General features: G+C 34.6%; 1 protein-coding gene across 4 annotated transcripts in view; it reads left to right on the forward strand.

Annotated features, from left to right (window-relative positions):
- The window catches only part of PLEKHG1 (pleckstrin homology and RhoGEF domain containing G1), a 113,480-nt gene that overhangs the window by 59,474 nt on the left and 30,033 nt on the right, over positions 1 to 23,973 (forward strand). For all 4 annotated transcript variants that reach the window (XM_060692277.2, XM_060692278.2, XM_087887443.1 and 1 more), the window contains 3 exons: positions 6,769 to 7,301; positions 18,693 to 18,793; positions 23,359 to 23,428. In XM_060692277.2, coding sequence (XP_060548260.2) covers positions 6,769 to 7,301; positions 18,693 to 18,793; positions 23,359 to 23,428 — 704 coding nt within the window. The remainder of the gene's footprint in view (positions 1 to 6,768; positions 7,302 to 18,692; positions 18,794 to 23,358; positions 23,429 to 23,973) is intronic.

A 23,973-nucleotide genomic window follows, 5' to 3' on the forward strand; every position in this document is an offset into this window, starting at 1 on the left:
CAAAAAAAGAGAGGGGGGAAGGGAGAGAGAGGGAGGGAGGGAGAGATCACAAAATTTCCTTTATATATGCTATGAACTAAATTAAAAAGTCCATATTACATAATTTGCTATATAATTTGCTATATTTTTAATATGCCCAACATACCATTGAAAGCAAAATGGTGTGTCTACTTTTTATTCTTTTGTACCAATAGATGCAAAATAGATACTAATTACCTATCTCCAGTTCATATTTACTTTGTGTGTTTTTAAAGTTGCTAGGAGTAGTGAAGTAGAGGTTTGAAGACAAGCAACAAAAATGCTATAAGAATTGCTCTGTTAAAATGTTTTTCCTTCTCAGCTCTCTGCTTGAAAGAATAATTTGCAGAGGATTGCTCACTGAAGTGTGCATTTTAGTTACCCACAGTAGTGTCTATTGTCCTGTTCTTGAATTGAATGATGTCATGTTTCATTTAAAGCTCTTAGCAATGCTCAGAACTGCATTTAGTGCAGGCAATGAGAAAGTTGTGAATCAGGTTCCAGGGAAAACCTTTTGTGTGTTGAGGGGCTTAGTAGTTAAAGGCTGACTCGTGCAATATTTCTATCAAAGCAGCCATATAGACTAATAAGACTCATTTTACCTGAGGGCTCCCGGGTGGTAATTTTGCAGCTGCTGGAACTGAAGGATGCCTTCATCTTTGGTTGCACAGGTAGCTTATATACCTCATTTTGGGTGGGGGGGGAGGAGGAGGAGGGGGAGAAGTTCAGTCATTGTTTAAAAAGTTGGAGGCATTCCATAGTGATGAGGTAAGTGTTGCAGAAAATTCTCCCTCATAAAAGTGCTTGGGACTCCAGGATATTTTATGATATGACAGAAAACTCTTAAGACGGTAAGAATCTGTAAGACAACTGGATTTGCTAAAAATATTGAATTCTCGCTCAGTTTTTGGAGAACTGGGAGGGAGTTGAAAGGTTGCATGATGCTTGGGAATTAAGGGGGAGAGACCCTCATTTGAGACCCTCTTGTATTTTTCAGTGGTTTGTTGTACATCACTGTGATGTGCTAAGCTGTTGAGAGCATGTTTATGGGCTACAAAGAATGCAAATTTTATCTGTGTTATTTGAATAATTTGGGATCTAATTAGCTTTGTTGTTGTTGCCCAGACTAACTGAAATGGCTGGGATGTCTATCCATGGTGCTATTCAAAATCTTCAGTATTTAAGAGTGTGCCTTATCATTCAGAGATTTTGGGGGGGGGGCAGGAGATGTTTTCTTGGCCCAACAGCTTGATATTTTTGTGCATGCATGTGTTGATCCAATTCTAGACCATATTGTCCTATTCAAATAAAATGTGATTAGGACATTTTCAAACAAACTGCATATGCCCTATAGTTACACACCCTCTCCTGTTTTCATGAAATGCAACCTGTGGAACACACAATTGATCCATTGAAAATAAGAAATAAAAATGCAGGCAGTGACTTATATAACGTTAAGCTTGTAGCTGGTATACATTTAAGCATGAAAATATTGCGTTCTTCTGAGTCACAAATGTCCAAATTAGGTACTTTCATTCATTTAAGAGTATTAACCATTCAATATAAATAGCTCTTTGAAACACATTATATGGTATTTTAACTTTTGAAGTTGCTAGAGACTAGGTGTTTTTGTGATTGTTATAACAGTTAAAGGGTTAGCAATACAGATCAAAAAGGCATAAATTGGTGTAGTTCTTTTTAGAACTTCATATCATTTGCATTAGAAAGCTGGGTTCCTATGAGTTTTTAAAAATGCATGTTTTTAATTTTAGTTATCTGTGGGTGTGGAGGTAACAGTTCTCAATTTTACAGATAAACCATCTCTACAGCTCTCTCTCTGTGTGTTGCATGTTTAATCTTTGTTTTTAGAATATCAGCAAGCAGTATGTAACCTCACAGGGAGGAAGTCAGACAGGGTGGGGAACATTACTACATTTGTGGAAAGTTATGAGTGAGAAAGGATCATGTTACTAAATCACATTTCCTAGCAGGGTGTTGATAAGTGCAATTAGTTCTCTTTCCAGCACTTAGCCAAACCAAACCAAACGAAACCAACTTAACACACCTTTGTCAATTGAAGTTACTAAGAAAATGTGTAGAATTGGGCTTTCTGATCTCTGAATCAAGTTTCAGGTTGGAGTTAAATAAGATGCCCAGCACAGGTGTGCCATTATGGAGATTTCATTCAAATCTATCCCACTGAAGTTTTATTTACATTTATCTTTTATCTGATAGCAAATGATATGAAGAATAGGAAAACTATTGAAATGAATTATCTAATTGTTATAGATTGAAAAGAACTGAGTAAATGTTGCCATTTCGAAAGCTCTGTGTTAACCATCATAGTTAGTCTTACTATGCTTCTTCATTGATCAGATTTTTGCAGAAATATCTTGCAGGGGAATCTTTGGATGTCTTTGGTTTATAGTAGATATTATGGAAGAAGACATGAACTTCAATGAATGGGATAATGCTACAAATGGATAAAGATTTTTTCCCCCCTGAGTTTGAAAGGGAGTTAAAGGGTATGTCAAGATGATTGTATGGCTTAATTTATAGTTTTTGCGTGCTTAAAATTAATATTTTAATTTTTAAGATGGATATTTAGTTTTGGGATTTGAAAAGTAGTGGTTAGTGGGCAATTGAACGGCTACAAAAAAAGGAAGGTTTCAGAGACTGGTATAGTCCTGGGCTGCAGATTGTTCTTTCCTGTCATAGGGTCACAGAAATTGAAGGAATCTCAAGGATAATGTAATGCAGGATTTTACTTCTCTAGCTCTTTTCTTTTTTCTTTTCTTTTTTCTTTTCTTCTAGCTAAACTCTGAAGACTTTAAAGGCTTATTTGCAGCTAAGCAGCAGTACCTAGCCATTTGAGTTATTTGTATTTTTGATGTAAGTAAAAAAAGGTCAATCTTTACAGCGGCACAGATAGCCTTTGCGCAGAAGTGGAAAGAGAAAGATACCCCAAATGAAGAAATTCAAACTAAAAATTTTCAACTGCGCAGAAATGGAAAGACTCACCTTGGAACTCAAGGATAAAAGCGAAACATTGTACTATAAAATCTGGGCAAAATTCTATGAATGATTAGGTAAAAGGAGGATAGCCGAGACAAATGTTAGACTAGAATTATATACATTATTATAGATAAATATGTATGCGAATTGTATAGATAGGTATATGTAGGTATAGATATGTATAATTGTATAGAAGTAAGGAATACATGATTAATATTATACTATGTTTAAATAACGTAGAAGGTGTAAGGAATATATTATTATATCATCATTAGTATATTATGTATTAACTTAAAGTGCTGGAACAGGAAGATGCTTGAGGCCAGTGATGTCATATCTATGTCCAATGTTTTTAATTTTGAATTACTAATAAAAAAAAATTGAAAAAAAAGAAAAGGTCAATCCTTGCCAGGTTAAAAAATAATGACATGATGAAAAAAATGTACCTCAGTATGCTGCCAATTGGTGTAGATCAGACCAATCTAAATAGAAAACATGCTGAATTATTTTACTATATAATATTATTCTGAACTTTCTAGCTAGCGTGCAGCAGCAATTCTGTCAACAGGCACACTTTTCAAGGCTTTTGTTTTAATAAGTGAATCCTGAATCTAGTCCAAAACATACATATTATTTTTAGGCAGGGTTTGAAGAGGAATAAGAAAAGGATTGCATTTACTGGTATTCACTGATCTACTCATTGGTCTCTCTCTGTATGTCTGGATTATGTCATATCTTTGTGTGTACGTTTGATAACAACTTGTGTTCACTGGGTTTCTGGAAAAATGCATTAAAATAGGAATATGGATCCTAATCCTCAGCATTCAGTAGCATTTGCACAATCCTAATCTTTGATTTATAGACAAAACTATTATATTCAGGTGACATCACTTGAACTGGTTTTCTCTTGTTATTTGCCAAGCTTCTGTTTCTGAAGGCTTGTGACATTAAAATCTACTACAGTTATTTTCCATTGTATTTTGGGAGAATAAAAGGTCATAAAACTAGAATAAACACTGTTTTTCTTTTGTTAAACTGTAGGAATTCTCAGATTTTCTTTGTGTAGTAGTGACAATGCAAATACAGTTTAGTGATGCTTTTGGGCTGTCTGTAATTGAGACGACATAGCAATCAACAGGAAGAAAGGCTATAGGATGATTGAATGAAATAGGAACTCTGTACTTCAGCTGAGATACCTAAAGCAGCTTATCAAATATACTCTATTGTATTTTATGTTGTAGCTATATGTCTTCTGATAAATTAGAGAAAAGGTTTTCCATTTATCTCATTTACCCAGATTTCCAACCAGTCTACTTTTGAAGAATAGTTATTATTCTATACTTTGTGATTTAAAATATTTTTTGATCAGAAATCAAAGGAAATAATTTTTCTGTTACTTTGCTGAAGAAATGCATACTTTATTGCTTACAATCTTCAGTTTTCAGTAATTATAGTGTCAACTATAATTAACTTCATATTACATAGATAAATCATAACAATGCCCTTTTATTTAATCCAACTCTTGATGGCCGTATCCATGCAATTCTTATGTCAGGATAATTGAAGTGGCTTACCATTAAAGTCTTCAGGAACTAGTTTAAATACTTGTAGATATTTTCTTAAAATGTTAAAAATAATTAAAAATTTCTAATTTAGATTTGAACAACCCAATAATTATTGACAAACCTACTCTAGAAGCTATGTCTAGTAAATGATATGCCAGGAGAATGTAATCTGGTTAATAAGAACCAGATTACATATAATCTGTCATATATCAGATTAATCAAGAAAATGAAAATAAAACTGATGGTTTATTTATTTATTTATTTATTTATTTATTGGTTCGATTTATATGCCACTCTTTTCCAGAGACTTAGGGTGGCTTACAATGCGTTAAGCAATAGCCTTCATACTTTTGTATATACCTGCTTAGTAGGGCTTTCGGGCCCCCCCAAGCGGTGTTCTTTTTTATACAAAGTCAGCTTATTGCCCCCACAAACTGGGTCCTCATTTTACCTACCTTGAAAGGATGGAAGGCTGAGTCAACCTTGAGCCTGGTGCAGTAATTGCAGGCAGCTGGTGTTACTTAACAGTGCTTTAGTCTGCTGCACCACCAAGGCTCTTGACTTCTTGGTTCAACTTGACTTCATTGAGTCACAGTAATAAAAGGAGAAAGTGTAAAACTTGGTACAGACCTATCAGTAAATTTACAGAGCCTATCAACCCACTAATATTTTTTTTCTGATCTTCAAACTTACATTTTTTCAAAATTTAGGAGATTTTCAGTACAGATCACTTCCTTTAATCAAAATATGAATGCATATGTTACAAAATGTCTTCTAGAGTAACTTCAATCAGGGCATGAAAGACATGCAGATCTTTCCAAGATGTTATTGAACAATAATATATTAATATCTAGGGGTTAATGTTTCATATACTATGCTGCTTTTCAACAATAGTGTGTTCCAAAATGAAGGATACATAAAGAAGACAATTATGAATACTTCTATTCATATAGTTTTCGTTAAAAAGAATTCCAAGATATATGGATATGGCAAGCTTAATAAATAAACATGAGTAATATGGGAATTCCAGCCAAACCAGACATTTCATTTACTTTATTAATGGTTTATTAGGGTTTCCTGGAATTAAAATAGCAACATGCCCAGTAAAATATGAATTCATACACACAAGCTGGATAATGCAATTAAGGGGCATCATAATAAATCTAACAAAGAAAACGAGAAGAGGAATCAATTTTTGATCGTCAATATGCTTACAGAATTTTTCAACAAAACAGCTTATACAAAGCATTCTTCTACAATGAGAGCTGGGAGGTACAGTTGTTGTTCATAACATAATGGTTACAGGGAAATAATTATGGCAACATGCAGATACATAATAGTGAAACTATTTTCGCTAAATGCAGCTCAAAACAATTTCCAGATGATTTCTGCAGCAGATTGGGCATTCTCTTTTGTTTGGATATTATGGATGCTGTTGCTTCGTTATTGATATACATGGACTCAACGGACTACTTCTCAGAAAGGCAGGAGATAAAGTCACCACAGTAATTGCTCACAGATGTACTGTTGCATCTGTATATTCTTTATTTGTTGCCCACTATATATTTGTGTGTGACAGTGGTTTTTCTTCCTAGTCATATTAAGTATTTACAGTTTGGTAAGAATTTCTATATTGTCAGAATGGGTATTTCTGAACTTCTTTTATAAGTTTAATATGGATCAGAGATTAATAGTTTTGTTTATGTTCAGGCAGGCAAAATTACACTAATGGATTTTTTTTTGCATCAACTTAATTTAGAATCCATTAAAGTTTTCTTTCTTCATTGTTTGTTTTGTTTTGTTTTTTTGCAATTTTGTCTAAGTTGGCCCAGTAATCATTTTGATCATCTACTTTAAAAAAATGTGTAAAATCAAATGGTTTTTTTTTTGCAGCAAAAATGGACATATGAATGCTGATTTTTTTTTAAAAAAGCTATTCAAATGAAGTTTAAAAATAATGAAAGGGAGGAGTCCTTACTGATAGATGATTCCTTGAGTTGTTGTTTATATGCAGTGTTTCTGCAACAGATTCCTCCTGGTCTGCTTGTACTCATTGAAGAGTCTGAAGATAGTCTTCCATGTGATTACTTTTCTGTGCATAAGTAAAATGGTTTTTAATGAAATCCAATATACATGCAAAATTAATATTTATTTCTCTCTCTCCACAAAGATGGCTACAGTCTTAATGGGTTGCCTCCAGTAATGGTAGGCACAGCTCCCAAGAAGACAGGAAACAACCTACATAGAGAAGACCGACATTTCCTCTACTGTGGAATCAAAGCAATGGAATTGTCAGACAGTGACCGACCAGTTAGCTTCAGCTCAACATCTTCCTCAGCATCCTCCAGGGATAGCCACTGTTCCTGTGGTAGCAGAACAACCTTGGTTTCCAACAGTCATCTGGGTTTGTTCAATCAGGACAAGGAAGTGGGGGCCATAAAGTTGGAGCTGCACCCAACCCAACAGTTTCCCAGCAAAGAAGTAAGAAAAAATAACCCCATCAAGGAACAGCTCTTTGATGGAAATCTTGGAAGAAAGCCAAATATGCCACGAAAAGCTGAAACAAAGGAAAATAACAAAAACTGTGTCATGTCACTGATTGTTGAGTCTACAAGTCCAAAACTCCTGTATGTTGACAGAGTGGTCCAAGAAATTCTAGAGACTGAAAGAATGTACGTGCAGGATTTAAGAAGTATTGTGAAAGTAAGTGTGTTTTCCCCTCATTTAAGTTCAGCCACAGTGTAAAATGTATAAACTGAAATTTAACATAGAAAGAAAACTAGGATCAAGGTTTGCAATAAGTTGGCTGCTGTGGGAAGCACAGGCAGCATGAAATTGATACGTGTTCTTTGGTTATATTGAAACAGCATGGTTCTTATTTGCAGAGTTATCCTTCAAGACAGACAATATGCATTACTAATTAATAACTTAAAATACTTTTTGTTAAATAGTTCTTTTTCAGGTTATTCAGGTTTTGTTTATTTTATTGATCCCACAAAAATCTGATATTTTGTAAATTGTACACATAACAATGATTGTTGTTACTTTTAAAGTTAATCACCATCTACACAAGGCATAGTCAGTTAGCACTATTGAATTTGAAGATGATAAAGTTATTTTCTTTCTAACTGCAATCTCAAGAGACGTTGCCCACTGTATTATACTTTTTATGAGAAAACTCTTATTAGAACCAGGGAGAGAATATAATATTGAGCCTTCAATGTCTACAAGCTACAGTATGAAACACTATGATCCCTGAAATCATTTCCCTTCCCTTCCCTTCCCTTCCCTTCCCTTCCCTTCCCTTCCCTTCCCTTCCCTTCCCTTCCCTTCCCTTCTTGAAGTTATCCTTGTTAGTTATGCCAGATGTACATGAACCATATAAAGGTATTTTTTGGGAAATAAACTTTACTAACTTACTTTTTGCAAGTAGGCTGGTCTTAGAGCTTTCCTACTAAATCGGGATGGTAAAAGAAGCTTCTTGATTTTCTACTGTAACCAAGACCTTAGATCAGTGATGGCTAACCTTTTCTGGACTGAGTGCCCAAAGCGTGTGTGTGAGCATGAGAATGTGCGTGCGCACGCCTGAACCCCCAAAATGCAATGCGCATGTGGCCCCGTGCATGCGCCTCAAGCCATGCGCATGCGTGACACCCAAAGACCAGCTGGCCAGTAGGAGGCGCGCATGCATGCACAACAGAGCTGAGCTGGAGCGACGGCTTGCGTGCCCACAGAGTGGGCACTGCGTGCCACCTCTGGCATGTGTGCCATAGGTTTGCCATCATGGCCTTAGATCTTTAGAAGCTGAAAACCTAAGGTTGAATGGAAGTAAAAGTCAGGGATTAGTGGTACCTTACTTCTGTTTAGAAATAAATGGTATTTATTTCTAGTTCCTGGATGATAAAATGTTAAATTTGAGACTTCATATATTTCAAGATTTTAGAATATATCCCTGGTTCTATTAGTTCATGACTTCTAAACAATATTCTTGCAGGTGGGGATTATATATTTATTTATTGCTTTATTTATTGCAATTTTTTTGACCTGTTTAATGCGGACATACATTTTACACATAATCTGGAAATGTTATAATGTATGGCTTTGGGCAATTTTCTTTTTAAGTACATCACTAATCTGGAAAAGAAAATACTAGTCTGATGATGCACACAGAAGCAGACAGCGAGGCAAATCAGATTATCAGGATTTGATATACAAAGGCATGCTGAAAAAGAATTAATCTGTAGAAACAAGTCTTTTCCTGCATATCTGTATTAGGTATCTTAACTGCTGGTTTACAGTAAGATCCATACAGGAAAGAAGTTTAAATACCCTTAAACAAAACTGAAATAAAGAGATAAAGCAAGCAAAGCTACTGACATATTGTATAAATAAGGGAGCCATTTTAAATGTTTAATACTGCTGACATAATATTTAAATACCTTTATTCTCAATGAAAAAAATAACTGCTTATTAATAAAAGTATTCTTATGTATTTCAACAAACACGCCAGTGTTCATTTGAAAGCATAACTAGATGTAATCTTGGTCAAAGAGGAAAAAAAATTGAAATTATCATAATGCTAGAATTTATTTATAGAAAAATTTTATAATTTTGTACAAATTCCTGAACCCATGAAAATCTCTCAATTGCACGCCAGTTTAGTAGCAATAGATTTTTTAGAAAATATGTTTTAATATACATTTAAAAAGTAGTAAAATGGCATTAAAACACTTTCTAAATAGGAAGATTTTCTAACTATAACTGATTAAAAATCTTTTAAGCAGGTAAGATTCTAAAATAGATCCTGAAATTGTCACTTTTTTATTTTAGAGATCTTGTGTTTCAATATCATGGTAGATAGTCATTACTGTTCTGTGATATAAGTATCTATTAGTTAATTTTACTTTGGCTATTGGTTTTAAGTATTTATATTTTAATTGTTTATTTAATTGACTTCACATTATGTATTAGCTACGATTTTTGTCATTAATTAGCAGACATTTTATTTTAATAAGTAGTAACACTGCAATTGTAGCTCATATAGGTTGGGCACTTTGCTGTTTTTCTTGAAAATGTTTTATTACCAGACTGGGTAACATAATCACAAATAGTAGTTTTTCAGCAGATGTCTTTGGGGGGAAAAATTACTTCTTTTCTTTCTGGAAATTGAAAAAGGTGTTTCAGTTGTTGATATAAATAAATGGCCACTGTAATTGTAATTATTTTTGTTTACTGGATGTTAACACACTATGATTGTTCCTTTGGTTTTTGTCAATAGTTATGCTTTTAAGTTGTTTTGTTTTAAAACAAATAATTTAAAATAAATGGCTGATGGTACAGCGAAGGGATAGAGCCTATTGGAATAGCAACATGCAAAGAGAGGTTTTTAACCCTTTGCCCTGTCATGGTCCTAATTAAAATCACTGTTTACCCAAGAAAGTGCTGTTTACAATAGAAAAGATGGTCTGTTGTTGCCAATGGTAACTTTTCTTCCTTGTGAATAACAGCGAAGAAGAGTTTCCAATTAAAATTTTAGCGAAGAGAAGGGGTTAGATGCTTCCCTCTAGGACAGTTCCTATTTTGGGTCCTGCACATCACTGATACGCATTCATGCATGCAAACACAAAAGCAAACTACAAGACAAACACCACATCTAGATTTGTTGTGCAAAAAATATTAGTATCTTAGCTTTTCTTCTTAAAAAAAAAAAGCTTTCCTTTTGAAAATTTGGAAAACATATTGAAAGAAGTAGAACCATTAATATACAGTATGGCTATATACTGAACTATGGAGAAGCATTTAAATAATTAGTACTAAAAACCTAGTTGTGAGAAATGTCTCTAATAAGTCACAGCCAAAACTGAGAAAAAGTGAATGAAGTTTTATGACTGAATTGAGTTGGAGAAAGATGAGCTATGAAAAAGAACTCTGCAAATTATATTAAGCTCATCACTTACCAGCCCACTATTATAGGTGGCCACAAATATAGGTCCACAAAGGTTACCTCAGTTCTCCATAGTTTGTATTCAAAGATAGAAAAAATAATATGAAGGGAGAGTTGCAACAGGTTGATTAAATAGAAGGCTGTGTCCTAAGGGATTCAAAATTTAACTCATCTCCCTTCTCACCCGCACTGGACTTTGGACCCAAATCCAAAAATTAACTTTCTGTGCCTTTAACTGATCGGATACACGGAATCTGCAGTGAACTTCACAAATACTTTATATATTATTTATGAATCAATTATTTTTATCTCATACTTCTAATGAATTCCAATTCTAAAGTGTCAAAATCTCTTATACAGCTTGATGATGTTTCTAAGCTATCCCTATTTTAATTAGAGTTACAGGGTCTGTCAGTGCCACTGAGTTCCAAATTCCCCTAATATTTCTAAAGTAAAGTATGTTATTTCCTACTGAGGACTAGAAAACATTTTTAAATGCATATAATCATGCAATTTAAAGCTAGTATTTAGAATCCACCTGAATTAGAATAAAGTTGTTTAAAGCATTGATTTATATATATATATAAATGTATACATTAATATTGATCATTTGTGGAAAATAAAACATCTACTAGAGCTAAATCATATTTTTCCTATGTTCAATCATGTCCAATCCTCAGAGACTGCCTGGACATGTCCCTGCAGTTTTCTTGGTAAGGTTTTTCAGAAGTAATTTGACATTACCTCCTTCCTAGGGCTGAAAGAGAACGGCTGGCCCAAGATACCCAGGTGGCTTTGTGCCTAAGGCAGAACCAGAACTCACAGTCTCCTGGTTTCTAGTCTGATGCCTTAACACCATGCTGGCTCTCTAGTAAATAATAAGATAAAGATTGGTTGATAAATAATGATTTTATCTGATAATTGAATACCACAGGCTACAAATTCTGTTCTACTTATCATTAATCTTTTATTTATATTCCCCTCACCCCAATCCACTCTTCTTTTTTTTCTTTTTTTTTTGTTCTGTTAACTGCTCTCTTTCGCTAATTGATTTCATTGGGCTGATTCTCGTGTATTCTGACCTGCACTATCAGTCATCTTTTTAGTCTTTTTTCTGTTATTAGGAAGCTATGTTTTTTGTTTTTTGTTTTGCTGAGGGGCATATTACAGGTATGAGAATGTTTACAAATTTGTCCAGAAAATTCCGTTCTCTTTATTTTGTAATTTTCTGTAGTCCAGTTTGTGTGCTTAAGTAGGAAATGGAACAACTGGGGAAGATATAATGCTTCAGGTTCAGTATACAGAGATTTTCCACCTCTTTCTTTGTCACTGATGCCAAATGGTTTGCAGACAGTTTTTAGGAAGATATATATAAAATATGTGGCTTTGTGCCTTTTTTTCCCAAGGTGTTAGCTGCACATCTACTAATGGACTTTAATAAATGAACGATGCCTTTTTGTGGCCAATATTATACATAGTCATTAGAACAAAGAGAAGTTTTGTGTCAGGATTCTTTTTGTTCTGTGACTTAAAAGCCCCATCTCCCTCAAAATATTATTCCTTTGTATATATGGGTCTATGTTTCTGTATATGTTTTCCAGCACTGAGGATAAATTTTTGCTCTGCCTTAGTTAATCCAGAAAATATTTTATAAATGTATCTCTCTGTTTCAGACTTCTGGCAATTGAAGTCCATGCATTTAAAGTTGCTGGGATTGAGAAAAACTCCATGATAGACAGCCATAGATCACACTGAACATTATGATACTGGTATGATCAGCCAGTACCTAATTATACGCACAATGGCATTTTCTATGATGTGGTTAAAATTACTTGAGAAAGGATGAGCTGCCTTCCTGCTCACATGTTATCTTTGAACACATAGACTTTTATTTATGCTTAAATAATGACGACTTGTAAAGCTGCAAGCCATTATAATGAAAGATAAAATACATGAAAAAGTATTTCTATTTTCAAAGGCACCTGAAATTCCAAGATACTTATTGATAAATGTTCATGAAAAAGAAATGAATACAGATTGATAGAAATAGGAACTGCCATGTTTCCCGAAATTAAGACCCTGTCTTATATTTTTCTGAACCCTGAAATAAGCACTTGGCCTTATTGTCATGCGCTCAAAAGCCTGATTTGGCTTATTATCAGGGGATGTCTTATTTTGGGGGAAACAGGGTAATGCTTTATTTAACTTCTGTCCAATTACTAACTAAAACAATGAAGTACATTATTAACAGCTTTCACAATGAAGCCTTACACAAGATGTTAAACAAGTCAAAATTTTTATTTCAAAACCAGTTAAGAACAAATCCTTGTTAATAATAACGATGGTAGACATGGATGATAGTACAAAGTATTTTTGCTCTAATTGTTAGTCATTCATTTGAACTATTTATAGTTTGAATTGAGGACTAAATGTATGTGCTTTGCCTAAGTCTCCATAAAGTTCTAGAATAAAACATCCATAAAATCAAAAGATTAAAAATGAAATGCTGAACATATAGAATATAGGCATGTATATGCATGTTATTATTTGCTTCAGCTATTTAGACCCCTGTATTTTCAGTAAAGCAGTTTGGATAGTGGAAGCATATACTGACAAGAAAGGATTGTGTTTTTGAAGCTTCTGACAACAGTGCAAGTCCAGATAGTAGCCATCTTAAAATAAAATTCTTCTAACAAAAATATGTAATATGACATGCTTAGAGGGAGGCATATAAACTGATCATTCCTAGACCTCAGAAATCAAGAAATACTAAGCTAAAGGAATTAGACCCCTGAAACAAAAAACAGAAAATGAATATAAATTGAAAGTATTTGGCCAACACATTTGCTTCTACATTAGAAAACTGGAAATTAAGGTAAAGCCAGGTTTGTTTTTTTGTTTTTTTTAAAAAAACAAATCGAAGGGAATATTGGAAAATCCCAGATTGTTGTTTTATCATGTTCTCAGTCTGAATTCCTGAAATATTATAATAATATAAACATTGATACATTGTTTTGATAAAATATAAATATTATCCGAAAAAAATGGCTCAAATTTGTCATATAGCACTTTGTTAAATACAGACGAACATATTCATTCAGAAGTTGCTTTTACAGAATAATCTCCCTTAGATGTTAGGTTAGCCCCAACTATGGTCACTTTCTGGAAAGTGGTAAATTGAGTTTCTTTTAGAGAGCTTTTGAGAATCTCTTCTTGTATTTAGCCATGGAAGCACTGTGGCTAATATTACTGAAGGAATACTTACAGATGTTTAATGTTGTTAGTTAAAGATTTAACAGAGTGTTATTGTGGATATTGTGTAATGTATACAATATTTATATTGTATACTTTAAGGGGCTATAATTTAAGGGGCTCACTTCTTTTCCATTTTCGCATATTACATGATCTTATCACTTGAAACTTTGGTATTATTAACTCAGGCATTCTTGTTTTGAATCAGTAAGATATTTATATATAGAGAGAGAGCCTTGGTAGTACAGTGGTCTAAAGCACCCTGTTATTAACCCAGCTGCCTGCAATTACTGCTGGTTCGAATCTCTCCAAGGCTCAAGGTTGACTCAGCCTTCCATCCTTTCTAAGGTGGGTAAATTGAGGACCCAGTTTGTGGGGGCAATAAGCTGACTTTGTATAAATATACAAAAGTATGAAGGCTATTGCTTAACGCATTGTAAACCGCCCTGAGTCTCCGGAGAAGGGCGGCATATAAATCAAATTAATATATATATATATATATATGTAGAAACTCAAAAAATCCAAAAGGGGTGAATAATGAGTGGGTTTTTGGTTGCATTTCAAATTATTTTGTTAAATTGTTTGAGCAGATAATACTCACACTGTAAACTTTATTAAATTAGTTTTAATTCCATGTTTGGTTTAGGAGGTTGGTCTTTTTCTTTTGTTTCCCAGCAGATACTGAGTTTCCTTTAACCATAAATGGTCTGGAATGTTATCAGGGATTTTCCACACTTTTTTAAAATCAGGATTTCAAACGTTCACAGCTTGCTATCATGTTGTTAGTATTTTCCATTGGTCTGTTTGGGTCAAATAATTTTTAAACAGGAAAAAAATGATTAAGGCTATAAAACAAACTCGTGGTTGTGTAGCTTTGATCATTTTCCATGCAGGACAGACTGAAAGATCATGTTCCATTTTTAATGGCATTCTAGGACGAGTTTGAGGAGCTATTAAATGACAAGGCACAATACAGGGCTCTAATTTGAAAACTCTTGAGTTATTTATTTATTAGGTTGGTTGGTTCCCATGAATTATTTTGAACATAATGATCTTCAGAAGTGGGTTTTATAGAGCTGATTTCATCTCTGTGGCTACAATCCTAGTTAAGGTTAGTTAGGAAGTCCTAGGGTGAGCTGCGTGAACAAAGTTTTGATTCTCCATGATACTCATTATTTGTCTCATAAAATTTAAACACGCTGTTTTTGGCAAGAAACTTGAACTCCCATGCCAGTAGAGTTTCTGTTGGACTTCTTTTTAATAAGTGCTTTCAAATGGTAAGACAAAATAGCTACATTTGGTGATACAATTGCTTGTTCTTGCCTTAAATAACTAAATAACTTAATAACTAAAGAGAACATTCAGAGTTAATATGATCATTTTGGTGCATAATGCATAGATATTTAGTATCCCATATGCAACTTTTCCAAATTTTCAAGATTTGGCTTTTCAGTGCATCGAGGTACTGTTATAGCTATATACCCGTGATGGCGAACCTATGGCACACGTGCCACCTGTGGCACGTGGAGCCATATCTGTGGGCACGCGAGCGTTGCCCTAGGTCAGCTCCAGCACACATGTGTCTGCTGGCCAGTTGATTTTTGGGTTGTTTTCGCCCTCCCCAGGCACCAAGAAGCCTGGGGAGGGCAAAAAACAGGCCTACCGGGCCCACCATGCCATTGCGTGCCAAATGCAGGGGGAGCATGGGGGGTTGAGGCGCATTGAATTATGGGTGTGGTCACGCATGTGCACGATCCCCCTGTGCTCCCCCCACTTTTGGCATTCACTGCTATATACTATTCAAAATAAATGACTGGATGTGAAATATGTTAACAATGTTTTAGAGGGAGAAGCAGCAATGTCCTCATTTACACAGGCCTCTTTCCCAGAAACTGAACAATATTTAATTTTGCATTGTAAATTTTGATAGTAATCTGAGGAAAGGTCTAGTAGTGTTAGGTTGACCTTATTTTATTGGCAAGTTCTGTACCATGATTTGCAAGCAGACAGAATTCAAGTAAAATAGTTCAGCACCTTTGTTTCCAAATCCTATTAGAAAAATTAGGTAAGCCATGCCAAAATCCAATTTACATTTTGATGGATTTCTTATTGTCATACTTGAGTGATCATTATCTGAAGTCCAGTTTCTATATAGTACAATATAGTTTCTGTTTCTTTGTTTTGTGCAAAGAATAGAGCAATCTGTGTTTTCTGATACTTCATTTTTTATAGTAAACAGTCTTTGCTTTCACACAGTTTTGTATCTTTTCTTCCGGAAGCAGTTGTTAAACTCTTAAATGAATAGAATGAGAAACATAAAAGGCCCCAAAAATAAAAAGCAGAACCTGACAATATTCAATTAAAAAACAACTTGTCAGTAAAATTGGAGTTTCAGTTTCTTGTAGGCATAATTACAAATTGCCTTCAAATTGGGACTAATATGGGAAAAGAGAATTATGAATTCCTTTATAAAGTACCATTTAAAAAGTCTTACTATATCTTATTTTTCCACTCACTGACTCAGATTCTAGGTATGTTTGTATGTGTAGCAATAGTTTCTCCTTTATGAAGTTTCTTAAATCTTTGCTACAAGGCAGCTTATGAATAAAAACAAAAGGTCAGTGGGAAGTTTCAGGAAACCCTGGGGATATTGTTACAGTGACTTAATACAAAAACATATTTTAAGAAGACAGATCTTAAGAATGAGGTCATAAGATAATGGAATTGGAATGAAAAGTAAAGGTGCAGGGAGTGTCCGCTGTAGCATTTAGATGTCATGGCTCTTAATTATTAAAACCCTCCAGTATGTAGATATATAATTACATTTACCTAAGTTCACCTTTTTTCTTAAATGGAAGTAAAATTATAATTTAATGAGGAAAATAGACAAAATAGTTATTTTGCAGGGGGAATTGATTTACGCAAAAAACAATTATCTAGCAATAATTGGATAAGAATCCTTATGTCCAGGTTATTGAGCTAAAAGTTGCACTATAGTAGCTTGCTTCCATGTATGAAATGTCTTGATGTTTCAACAGGTGGCAACCAGTGGTGGGTTGCTACCGGTTCATCCCGAATTGGGCGAACCCGTAGCGGTGGTGGTGGGAGGCTCCGCCCACCTGCCCGGATGCACACGCGCAGAAGCATTGCACGTGCGAGCACCCACGAGCAAAATGGTAGCGATGGGTTTTGAAACCCACTATTGGTAGCAACATATGGCTGTTAAAATCTAGGTTTGGAAAGACAGCAGCAAACCACTTTCATACTGTTGGCAGGAAAACTGCATAGATATATTCATGGAGTTTGCTGTATGAAACTGCTGGTAGAGTAGAACGCAAGTAGAAATACTAAAGTTGGGTACTCGGACTGAAAAAGGAAGAAGCAGAGACCATGAAAGAACAGTGTAATAGTTTTGGAAATCCACTTGTCAAGACTCATGCTAATGCCCACTGCCAGGAGTTCAATCCTGACCGTCTCAAGGTTGATTCAGCCTTCCACCCTTCCAAGGTTGGTAAAATGAGGACCCGACTGTTGAGAGCAATATGCTGACTCTGTAAACTGCTTAGAGAGTAATGTAAAGTACTATGGAGTGGTATATATGTCTAAGTGCTAGTGCTACCTTGGCAGATAATCTCAATCAGAAAAGCAGGATTTTCACTGAGTGTTCTTTAACCAAATTTATTGAAAGGATACAGAAATCTTGGCAAGTGGATATGTTTACTTTAGAACTCAATTATTTTTAACTGAATTAGGAAAGGGTTTGTTGATCTTCCTAGCCACTTTTGATATATTATTTTCTTGGTAAAGAAAAACTCTGCAGATGTTCTGGGCTTATAATATTTTGCAAACTGCCAATTTCTTTTCCAGAATCTGAGAAGCCCATTCCAAAAGACCTGCTTTATTGAATACTCTAAAGACGTTTAGAGCATAGGGTAGTTTTGCTGCAGGAACTTCGTTGCTCTCTACGGTTCATGACTGATGTTATCTGGTCTTGAAAACTAAACATGTTGGAACTGATGAAAAATTAGATGGTAATACCAAAACTGTAGGTTAGACTTGATGAAAAAAACAATGGCAAATCACTTCCATACTTCTGCCAAGAAAATGAATGAGTTCATGAAATCCCCCAGGAGATGAGCTTAACTTTAAGGAAATTTTACTTTTAATCAAAGAGGAATGAAAATGGTTATAAAAACAATATACCGAGATATAGTTCTGTTTTCATGATTTATTTATAGTTCTTATTCATCTCTCCCCAAATGTAGTCTCTATGTTCATATATTTTGCATCTGTTTGTGCAAACAAATTCCCGAGAATATATTCTAGTAGACCATATTATACATTATGTGTAACTAGAGAGCTATATAGACAGCTAAATACTCTGTTCTTTACAAGCTGACAATAATGACATTTATGTTGCATTTTTTGAAAATGTTAAAAACATTTATTTCACTAGCTCTGAAATAATTACATTTTTCCCAGAAAACTGCTTAAGTTGTATGAAACCCAGGTATGTTAATAATACTGAGAGGGTGGTGGGGAGGCTTACTATAGGAAGATGTCATTGATTTTATTAGGTATTTAATGGAGATGATTAAGCTGTCACTAGGAGTGAAATCTGAATACATTTGCAGCTTGAAAAACATACAGGGTATAGTCTGAGCAACACAGTATGTTTAGTCTTTGAGAGCATTCTTTGAGAGTATTGGTGAACAGGTAAAGTATTGTTATCTCCCATAATAGAAGGCCTGTTCGGGATGGACTCACTGAAGGGATTACAGTAATATAGAGTGAAATTGATCTGGCAGAGACTCATTTTACACAGTTAAAGGTAGTTTCATTTTCTGGGGAAGAAAAGAGCAGACAACATTAAGGCACCCTTTTCATTTATTTCATAGGATTACCTTGATTGTATCACTGACCAATCTAAGCTGTCTTTGGGTACAGAGGAGCGATCGGCTTTGTTTGGAAACATAAAAGACATTTATCATTTCAATAGGTAAGTAAATATTAAAGTTGAAAGCATATGTAGAAATGAAACATTAAAGCTTTTCCTGGTTTGTTTTTTCCCCTTCCAGGAAGATTAAAGGATGAAGGTTGAAAAAAATGAATAAAGAAAATTGGGGAGAGCAGTACTTGAAACAGATTAACAATATTATAATCTTCAGAGTGAGGGTAAAAAAGGGTAATAAAAGATATTTCCAGAGCTGTATCATGTCTCCCTGTGATATTCCTTCATATTGTTAGTGATTTTAAATGCTGTTAGTTTAATTTTGAGACTGGCCTGTGCATGGCCAGAAACTGGAATAAACAGAGCCACATGCCAGTGAATGTTTAGGAACATATCTGCTCCTTTTCTGAATGTGGTCTTGCCACAAAATCATCAATGCTTTTAGAGAATTTGTGCATAATACTAGGAAGGACTTGAGTATTTTGCAGATTCAGTTTCTTTTATGCCTGTTATTTAATTATTTTACAAGATGGGCCCGTTTCGGAGAGGTTCTCTCCGTTTATAAAAAAAAAATGTTTTGCTTTCTCTGAAGCTGCAAAGATCCTTCTAAATTCAAATTTGAAGTTTGGGGATTTACTTGCCCAGAGAAGCACAAATGGCAGCCGGGGTGTTTATATCTATTTTAGTAAATCCCCCTCCATCCCTATGAAGAAAACGTAGACCAGACATCAAGGATATGTGTCCTTGTCACATCTGGACTGGATTGTGGAACATGTTTTGCCTTTGCATACGTCTATAGTCAAATATTGATATAGTCAAATATCAAATATGACTTTGATATTTCAGCTGATTTGGTTTTGAAGGAACTAAAGCACAGCTGTCAAACTCCTGGCCCATGCCCAATTTAGCGAAGGGGGAAAAAGTCCCGATACATCACATGATGCTGCCATGATGACGTGAGTTTGACACCCCTGAACTAAAGCAAAGATAAACTACTTCTATATTAAGCTTTTGGCTGTATGTATACAATCATTTTCAGACTATTCCAGATTGAAAATGGGAGCAGGACCTGTAAGTGGCTGTAACAAAGCAAACATTTAATTGAAATTGAATTAAAATTAAAATGAATTATGAAATTACAAATTTCATTTATATGGATCCTTTCCATGTATTTAAATGATTACTTCTCCTAGCATATTAAAATCACACATGTTGAAATTCTTGAAAACGTTGGGAAGGAATAAAAATTGTGCTAGATGATCAGATCCCACCTCATCAGCTCTTCAATATTCAATTCATATAATATGAACATGCTAAGATATGCCCTTATTTTTACTTTTGTAGATCTAAAAACTGGATTTTAAATCCTTCTAGCTAACTAAGAGAGTCATCTGAACCTCTGAAGGACAGCAGTGGGCAGGCAGGCAGAAATTATTCCTAAAGGCAGGCATTGGCACAGAAAGTTAGGCTCCTTAGATCTCATCAAATTACAGTATATAGCTTCAGGGAATGGACCTTTTGCCTGGTCATTCTGTGAGAGCAGGGAGGATGGGCAGAAATGGTGGGAGATAGGGAGTCCCAGTCATTTTTGCGGTTAAGTTTAAAATAAAGAACATACTGTAATTTTCCACTAAAGGCACTTTTTATCTATTGCCAGAATATTAAAATTGTCTATAACTTTATCATATTTTAATCTGTATGTTACCTCAGGGAAACCATTTTCAACAATATCTCAACATATTTTATATAAAAAATTAAACTTCACCTTTTAAAGCAAATTAGGCAGCTGTAATAGCTGCATTGTGTCTGCTTTTCATCACCCTCCCATTTGTAAAGGCTTATCAAACTTAGCTCCAACATATTTAATTTAAAATTAAGTATTTATTTACCACTTGAATTATTTCATGAACCACTTGTCATAATAATAATAAATCTTAGCTCAAACTTCTTGGCCAGGTATGCTTTTCAATGGAAATTTGTGGGATCTATGGGAACCATTTTAGATACTGCCTCATTTCCTATTTCCAACTTTGGGGAGGAGTAGCTTTTTTAAAATCAAAACTGGAATGTTAGGTATTTTCCATTTTATTTGTGTAGCTAATATTCTGCCTGGAAAATGGAATATTTTTTTTTTCATTCTGCCACAGTGAATTTGGCTGACTTGGGTCATGAATCTTGATGTGTCATAAGAACTAATATTAACAATGCTTCTTCATAGTTACATCATTGTTACATCATATTGTGCAACTGTGTCATAATTGGGTGAATGTAAAGATCTTGGAGAACTGGTCACCAAGCATGGGAGTTAAATTGAGCATGTCATAATTAAAGGTAGAAGTAGAATTAACTACATTAATGATAACCTTTGTGAATCTATTATGCAACACCAATCAAGATATCACTAATAAAAACTTCCTTTGCATAGGAAAAGAATAGTATAAGTAGCGTAAGAATTCTTTTTAAACTTGCTTGCAATTTTGGCTTGTTGGTCAATTTTCTATGTAATCCATTCTCATTTTCAACAAGGCCCCACCCACCCTGATAAAGCCCTTCAAAATTATGCCAAATCAGCAATCAATCAGCAGATTTAACCAGAACAAAGTTCTTTATCTTCATTATGATAAAGATAACTAGTTCTTAATAATGTTCTAATCCATATCTGGTAAACCATTCCAGACACACCTTGACAGAGTTACCATGATTTTTTTTCTTGCTGAATTCTGTAAAGACACAATTGTTTTTGCCCAATTTTTGCTAGGTTTTAACATATTCCTTTTCACCAGAGTTTTGCAAATCTTGGCCCAAAACCGAAATCACAACAAAGCCCACACAAACAATAAATACTACTGAAAGCAGCTGTGTCTGAAAATGTGTGATCATGGAATTCTCTTAAGCAATCTTTCTTTACCTCAATCCAGCCATTTCATGAAAACACTTGTTTAGCAACATGCAAGAGACATATATTGTTTCCTACCTGTCATTCATATACGTTTCATAGTCAGTGTGCCATAACAATCAATTATCAGTTTCTCAGAATCACATTTCTTACATATATCTTCATATGTTGGAAAATAATTGGGAGGATGACAGTAAATTAAAAAATAAATCCCATTGTTTCTTTATTTCCAGTTGCCAGCTCAGATTACTTTGGTACCCTCATATAAACATACATACATATTTTGCACAAATGCAAAACAGCAATCCAGATGCTGTAGACAAAGGTTAACTGATACATAGCATGAGTAGCTGAGCTTGGAAGAAGCAAGCCTGTACATGCTAAATGAATAGTGAGCCACATTATTTTTGAGCTTCCAACATACATGAGATCAAATTGTATTTGGTAGTTTGCTCACAGATAAAGTGATGATATTGAAACTGTCCATGAGGCTATAGCATCCTAACTATATTCAGAGCCTCAAAACTGTCTGCAAGTTTATGATTTCAGTTTAACTTTTTCACTTTCCTAAGTTAAAACAAAAGTACTGTATTTTCAAAGGAAAGAGCAGTTTGAACATACAATATTGCAGTACAGACAACAAAAAGTGTTCTGGTGCTTGTGAGATGAAATGTGTTCAGTGTAACCAAATTCAACATACCAAATGTTTTTTAAAAGAAACCTAGTTGGTAAGTTGGTATAATTGTCTTTTGCCTGGTTTGAAGGGTTTCTGTACATCCCTGAGTACAGAATAGCATTATGTGGATGAATGAAAAGTGGGTTCATATATATGTTTGTCTGGTTTCCCTTAGCATGATATAAAAATCCCATTGCTTGTTTATGGTTTTACTTGTTATGGCTTTGCTTGTTTATTCAAATGCAGCCTATTGTAGTGTATTTAACAAATTGTGTTCAAACAAACCAAGGCTTAACATATGTGAATCCACTTGAAAACTGTTCAGAGCTAGTAGGCAAAAAGACACATATGCAGCCTATTTATTATAAAACAGTTTTGTGTGTGCTGCATGAAACTGCATGACATTTCCCTTTCCCTTTTCTAGTATTAAGCAGCGAAAAATCCTTAAATGCTAAAGAGATGCAGAAAACTATATTGGCGTCGTAGGAAGAGGCAGCTTTGCAATGATGCACATGTGTTGCATATGTACAGGTTCTTAACAATCATTGTAAAACAGAACCAGTAGTTGCTTTTTTTTATCCTGATAAAGATAACAGCTGAAGTAGGGAAACAATAATGCAAGCAAGCCAAACAGACATTTATTCACATCATTAATGGAATTATAAAAGGAAAAACTGATAAGAAACCTCTAATTACTTCTCAGCATCATAGTAGGAAACACAATGAATGCTGCTGTTCAGGGTGGGTTCTACTTACCTTTACTACCAGTTTGCATCATGCCCATGCGCTTGCTTCACTTGCTCACGCGCACACTCTTCTGCACATGCGCAGATCTACTTTAATGATGTCCAGGTCAATGGGCGGAGCCTCCCGCCAGTTTTACTACTGGTTCATGCGAACCAGTTCGAACTGGGGGCAACCCACCACTGGTGCTGTTTTATTTTAATAGAATTTTAAATGCAGTATCAATTTTAACTGTAGGCAGTATATATTGGCATATGATGATAATAATTGCCATGTTGCCCTTTCTTTGTGAACTAGTGAACTTCTGCAAGATTTGGAAAACTGTGAAAATGATCCTGTAGCTATAGCGGAATGTTTTGTTTCTAAGGTGAGTGATTATATTATCTTTTGATGATAATAAGATCTTCAGTATTTTGCATTCTCAGAATATATAAATGGAAGATCAATCCATCAGTTCCCAAATGCCTATAACAAATAAATCATAGGATGCAAATCTTTTTTAAAAAAATTACTGTATTGACTTCGCTTATGTTACCATTCCACTAAATTTTCCTGAATTGGTGAAGCAATATGAAAATATTCCAAGCTTACGTCATTATTTAATTTTACTTTGGCCATCTCTTTCTCTCCCTCTCTCTCTCTCTCTCTCTTTCTCTCTACAATTGGCTTTTCCTTTCTTCTTTCTCTCCTAATCTGGTAAAGCTGACCAAGGCATTTAAGTCAATGGCTCTGTGCATTATAGAAGCAGCAGTCTAGATTTTGTGATGGGAAATCTTTGACTCTTGCTTAAAATTGGTTCAAAGTCTTTGATATGTTTATGTTTAGAAATAAGAGGACAGCTTTGTCCTTTCAGCTGGTCACCAAAGGGGAAAAGTTGAAAGCAGGCAAGTGTAGGCAATTTGGCTAGTCATC

Source organism: Pantherophis guttatus, chromosome 1, assembly GCF_059756535.1.
Source record: "Pantherophis guttatus breed Tessera chromosome 1, ASM5975653v1, whole genome shotgun sequence".
NCBI classification, from domain to species: domain Eukaryota; kingdom Metazoa; phylum Chordata; class Lepidosauria; order Squamata; family Colubridae; genus Pantherophis; species Pantherophis guttatus.